The 5,459-nt window shown below is 42.5% G+C and overlaps 1 protein-coding gene across 1 annotated transcript; it reads right to left on the reverse strand.

Moving 5' to 3' along the window:
* Positions 1 to 3,198: 3,198 nt before the first annotated feature.
* Positions 3,199 to 3,725, reverse strand: LOC308427624 (small ribosomal subunit protein eS19-like). Its single transcript, XM_080925766.1, has one exon. It carries the CDS (start codon positions 3,687 to 3,689, stop codon positions 3,252 to 3,254), a length of 438 nt encoding a protein of 145 aa, XP_080781892.1. The 5' UTR covers positions 3,690 to 3,725; the 3' UTR covers positions 3,199 to 3,251.
* Between the last annotated feature and the right edge of the window lie 1,734 nt (positions 3,726 to 5,459).

The raw sequence follows: 5,459 nt of genomic DNA on the forward strand, positions 1-5,459 counted from the left end.
GTGTCGGGAGGTATTTCTTTTCTGGTCCAACCTATTTGGAGTTCTGAAGGCTTCTTTTATGCTCATGGTCATCTCATTCTTGAGGGTAGGGAAGTTTTCTTCTATGATTTTGTTGAAGATATTTACTGTGCCTCTTAGTTGATACTCTTCTCCCTCTTCTATTTCTATTATCCTTAGGTTCGGTCTTCTCATTGTGTCTTGGATTTCCTGAACATTTTGGGTTAGGAGCTTTTTGTTTTTTGCATCTTCTCTGGCTGTTTTGTCTATGTTTGCCATGTTGTCTTCTGCCCCTGAGATTCTCTCTTTGATCTCTTGTAATCTATTGGAAATGCTTGCTTCTGTGACTCCTGATTTCTTTTTTTGGTGTTCTGACTCTAGGGTTATCTCTTTTAGTGTTTTCTTTATTGTGTCAATCTCTGTTTTAATTTCCCTCTTCCATTCCTTTATTTCTTTGGTTCTGTTTTCCTCTAGTTCTTTGAGTTCTTTGAGTGTTTTTCTTGTTTCTTCTTTAAAAGCTTCTGAATCTTTTTGCTTTTCCTCCCTTTCTTCTTTAAGTATCTCTATCAGCATCTTGAGGTATGATTTCAGGTCTGTGTCTTCTTTTTCTGGAGTGTTTGGAATTCTGATGTTTGCTGTTATGGGAGAGCTGGGCTCTGGTGTTGCTAGATTGTCTTGGTTCCCTTGGGATATACTCTTTCTCTTTCCTCTTGCCATTTTGTTGTCAGTGATATGTTCTTGCCTTTCTCTTGTATCTGGTCTGTGTCCCTGGTTCTCCACTGGTTCAGGTGTCAGATGGGTCGAGCCCTGTTTTATGCGTCAGAGTCGTCGGGTGTGAGCAGAAGTTCCAACGTTTTGTTCCTGTTTGCTGGATCAGGCATGGCAGGGCAGGGCAAGGCAGGGGGTGCACTTTCCGTGTGTACTCCACAGAGATCTCTCTGCTCCCCTGCAGCCCAGGTCTCTCACCCACCAGTTGCTCAGCCTCTACTAGCCTCCGTTCCGGGTGGCAGGTGGGCCAGGCTCTGCTCTGCGTCCGGAAGTCGCCTCCGGGTGGAAACAGAAGTTCTAAATTTCTGTTCCCAACCACAGTTGCTCAGCCTCTATGAGCTGCTGTTCCTGGGTGGCAGGTGGGCCAGGCTCTGCTCTGCGTCCTGAAGTCGCCTCCGGGTGGAAACAGAAGTTCTAATTTTCTGTTCCCAATCGCTGGATCGGGCAAAGCAGGGCAGGGCAAGTTAGGGTGTGCACTTTCCGTGTGCACTCTGCAGAGATCTCTCTGCTCCCCTGCAGTCTAGGTCTCCCACTCACCAGTTGCTCAGCCTCTATGAGCTGCCGATCCGGGTGGCAGGTAGGCCAGGCTCTGCTCACAATAAGTTTTTAAATAAAAAAATGCATTAATAGTCATTTTATATTTTTACAAGAGAGAGAGAGAGAGAGAGAGAGAGAGAGAGAGAGAGAGAGAGAGAGAGAGAGAGAGAGAGAAAGACTAAAATGTACCACATCTTTATCCTGCTTTTTGGTTAGTTTGTTTTTCACTTAAAAATATACCTTAAGATAATTTCTACCTTTATTTCTGTACACCATTCCTGTTAGTGGTAAATGTTTGTGTTCCAGCTAAAGGAGCTTTGTCAAAAGTGAAGTGGGAGGGGAAAGATGTTTTCCCAAGTTCAAAGTATCCCTACAAGACCAACAGGGATTTCTGCTTTCCTAAGTAAATGTAATAGGTTGTATTCCCATGATTGCCCATTTTTTAAAAATTATCATTCATCTTTTTTTTTTTTACAGTCCAGTCATTATCCCCTTCCCTGTTTGACCTCTCACAGTTCCTCATCCCATTCCTCCCCACCTCTTTGTATCTAAGAAGATGTCCCCACTCCACCCTTCAGGCCTCCTCACTCCCTAGGGCCTCAAGGGTTAGGTGTGTCTTCTCTCACTAAGGCCAGACCAGGCAATCCTCTGCTGTATATGTGTCAGGGGGCCTTTTATAAGTTAGTATATACTACCTAGTTGGTGGCTCAGTGTCTGAGAGATCTCAGGCATCCAGGTTAGTTGAGACTGCTGGTCTACCTATAAGGGTTGACCTCCTCCTCAGCTTCTTCCAGACTTTCCCTAATTCAATAACAGGGGTCCCCAGCTTCTGTTGTTGAGTGTTTTAAGTATCTGTATCTGACTCATTCAGCTACTTGATGGGCCTCGGAGCCTCCCCTGGAGATGGATCCCAAGTTGGGCTGGTTACTGAACTTTCTTTCCCTCAGTCTCTTCTCCATTTTTTGCTCTTGCAGTTCATTTAGAACAATTCTGGGTCAGAGTTTTGACTGTGGGATGGAAACTTCACCCCTCCTCTTGATTCCCTGTCTTTCTCCTGGAAGTGGACTCTACAAGTTCCCCCTCCCCACTGTTGAGCATTTTATCTAAGGCCCCTCCTTTTGCATCCTGAGGTCTTTGGGGCCCCCTAACCTCCTACGTCCATAGGTTGCCTGTTTCCAGTCTTTCTGCTGTCCCTCAGAACTTCACTCAATATCTGATAGTGTTCTCCCTTTCTCCTTCCTGTCTCATTTCCCACCCAAATCCTTCCTTCCCTCTGTCCCTTATAATTGAGGTGTCCTCACTTGGGCCCTTCAGCTTGTTAACCTTCTTGAGTTGTGTGGACTGTATCCTGGGTATTCTGTATTTTTTTGGCTAATATCTACTTATCCACTTATTAGTGAATACATACAATGAATGCCATTTTGGGTCTGAGGTATCTTATCATTCAGGATGATATTTTCTAGTTCCATCCACTTGCCTGCAAAAGTATACCATTGTGTAAATGAACCACAATTTCTGCATCCATTATTCTGCTGTAGAGCATCTGGGCTGTTTCCAGCTTCTGGATATCACACAAAAAAAGACCTCTGTGAACATAGTGGATCATGTGCCTTTGTGATATGGTAGAGCACATTTTAGATATATCCCAAAAAGTGGTATAGCTGGTTCTTTAGGTAGATCCATTTCTTATTTTCTGAGGAAACTCCAGATTGATTTCCAGAGTGGTTGTACCAGTTTGCAATCCCACCAACAATGGAGGAGTGTTCCTCTTTCTCTACATCCTTATCAACAAATGCTGTCACCTGAGTTTTTGATATTAGCAATTTTGATTAGAATAAGGTGGAATGTCAGGGTCGTTATGATTTGCATTCCACTTAGCACTAAGTACTTTGAACATTTTTTTTTTTTTTTTATGAATGAGGCATTTTATTAACCCAGCATCCTTTGTTCTAATGCTTCTTGTTGGCAGCTGCCACCTGTCCAGCAATTCTGTCTAGATCTCTCTGTCCCTGAGGTGTTAGCTTGCGGCCCCCATCTTGGTCCTTTTCCACCATTTTCAGCCCCTCCAGGGCTTGGAGGACTCGGCGGGCCACACTCTTAGAGCCTCTGCTGAAGTGGCTGGGCCTGACACCGTTTCTCTGCTGTCCTCCGTAGATCTTGGTCATGGAACCAACCCCTGCACCACCGCGGAGGTACAGGTGCCGTGCTGTGGAAGCAGCTCGTGTGTAGAACCAGTTCTCATCATAGGGGGCAAGCTCTTTATGCTTGGCCAACTTGACCGTGTCCACCCATTCGGGGACTTTCAGTTTCCCAGACTTTTTGAGGAAGGCTGCCAGAGCTCTGACGAACTCCTGCTGGTTAACGTCTTTTACAGTAACTCCGGGCATCCTGCGGCCTCCGCACTGCCAGCCAGGGGAAAGGGAACGACGGGGTTTCCCGGGCGCACAAGTCGGGCGTCGAGTTGAACATTTTTTTAAGTGCTTCTCAGCAATTCAAGATTCCTCTGTGAATTCTCTGTTCTGTACCCCAGTTTTTTTTATTAGGTTGTTTGGATTTTTGGAGGTTAGCTTATTGAGTTCTTTATATATTTTGGATATTAATCCTCTATCTGATATGAGGTTAGTGAAGAATTTTTCCCAATCTGTAAGTTGCTGATTTTTCCTATTGACTATGTCCTTTGACTTACCAAGGCTTTTCAGTTTCATAAAACCCAATTTATCAATTCTTGATCTTAGAGCCTGAGCTACTAGAGTCTGTTTAGGAAATGTCCCCTCATGGCAATGAGTTCTGGGCTCTTTCCCACTTTCTTTTCTATCATCTGGTTTTATTATGTTGAGGTCCTTGATCCACTTGAACTTGAGCTTTGTGCAAGGTGGCAAATATGGTTTTATTTTCATTTTTCTACATATCAACTGCCAGTTAGACCAGCACCATTTATTGAAGAAACTTTCCTTAATCCATTGTATATTTTTTTGACTTCTTTGTCAAAGATCAAGTGTGCATAAGTGTGTGGTTTTATTTCTGGATCTTCTATTCTATTCTACTCAACAACCTGTCTGTCTCTATACCAAAACCATGCAATAAATTGATTCTGGCTCCAAAGTACAATATTATTCTTTTTTAAGATAGCCTCAAATCATAGCCAATATTTACCTCAAAGACAAAAGCATATTCAAGAAATTAACTGATAACAACACTTTTCTATATGTGGATAGAAAGTGGATATATATAGGTTGGATTCAACCCTTATTGGTGAATGCTCCAAACACAAGCACATTCTTAGTAGCCAGAATATTATCAGCTCTTGTGGTCACATATTCCTTCTGATGCACACTATCTCAGATCTGTCTATATGTCCAATAATATACATCATAAGTCGTGGTATGAGTCCTCACGGGTTGGATCACTCACTCTAGGGAAAGACAGAAACTACTGGGTTGGAACACCAGAATAACAAAGCTGTACAAAGGTTCAAGCTGCTAAGGGATATAGAAAGAAGCCATACTGGAACCACTGCTCAGGGCCCTTGTCCATCCTTCAAGTAACTACAGATCCAGCAAATATCCTAAAGGCGGACTCATGTAGTACTCTTGAGTCACTAAAATATCCCCCAAACAACCTCCTTCAATTAGTGTCAAATCCCACATCAACAGAAATTCTGAGATATGCCACCATTATGATAGCCTTTTATGAGTCATTATAAAATTAGAATGGCCTTCTCTCATCTAAATGAATAAGGTTAATATTTGCCTCATTCTGTGTTCTGTGTTGCCACAAAACATGGTCATTTCAGTAGAGGAACTTGAAGAGCTTGATACTTTCCAAATATTATCAACTTTTATCTTTTTCTTAAACATTGATGTCCCTCAAATTTCTAGATAAATATCAAAACAAGTTAAACAATCAAATAGGAAAAAATTAATAAATGTGATGGAGAATGAACCAAGAGAATGAAAGAAGTGGTTTTGAAAGCAGAGTTCATGGCTGATGCCAGCCTCTGACATGAACTACTGCTGGCTGCTATTCTTCCAAATACACAAGAACCATGTGTCAGTTACTACTAGAACTAAACAAAGAAATAGATGGAGCTTTAGTTTTTCTCTGTGATAGACTTTTCTTTTCCCTCCCTCTCCTCCTATTCCTACTTCTTCCTTCTT

Source organism: Micromys minutus, assembly GCF_963924665.1.
Source record: "Micromys minutus genome assembly, chromosome: 11".
In the NCBI taxonomy this organism is placed as follows: Eukaryota; Metazoa; Chordata; class Mammalia; order Rodentia; family Muridae; genus Micromys; species Micromys minutus.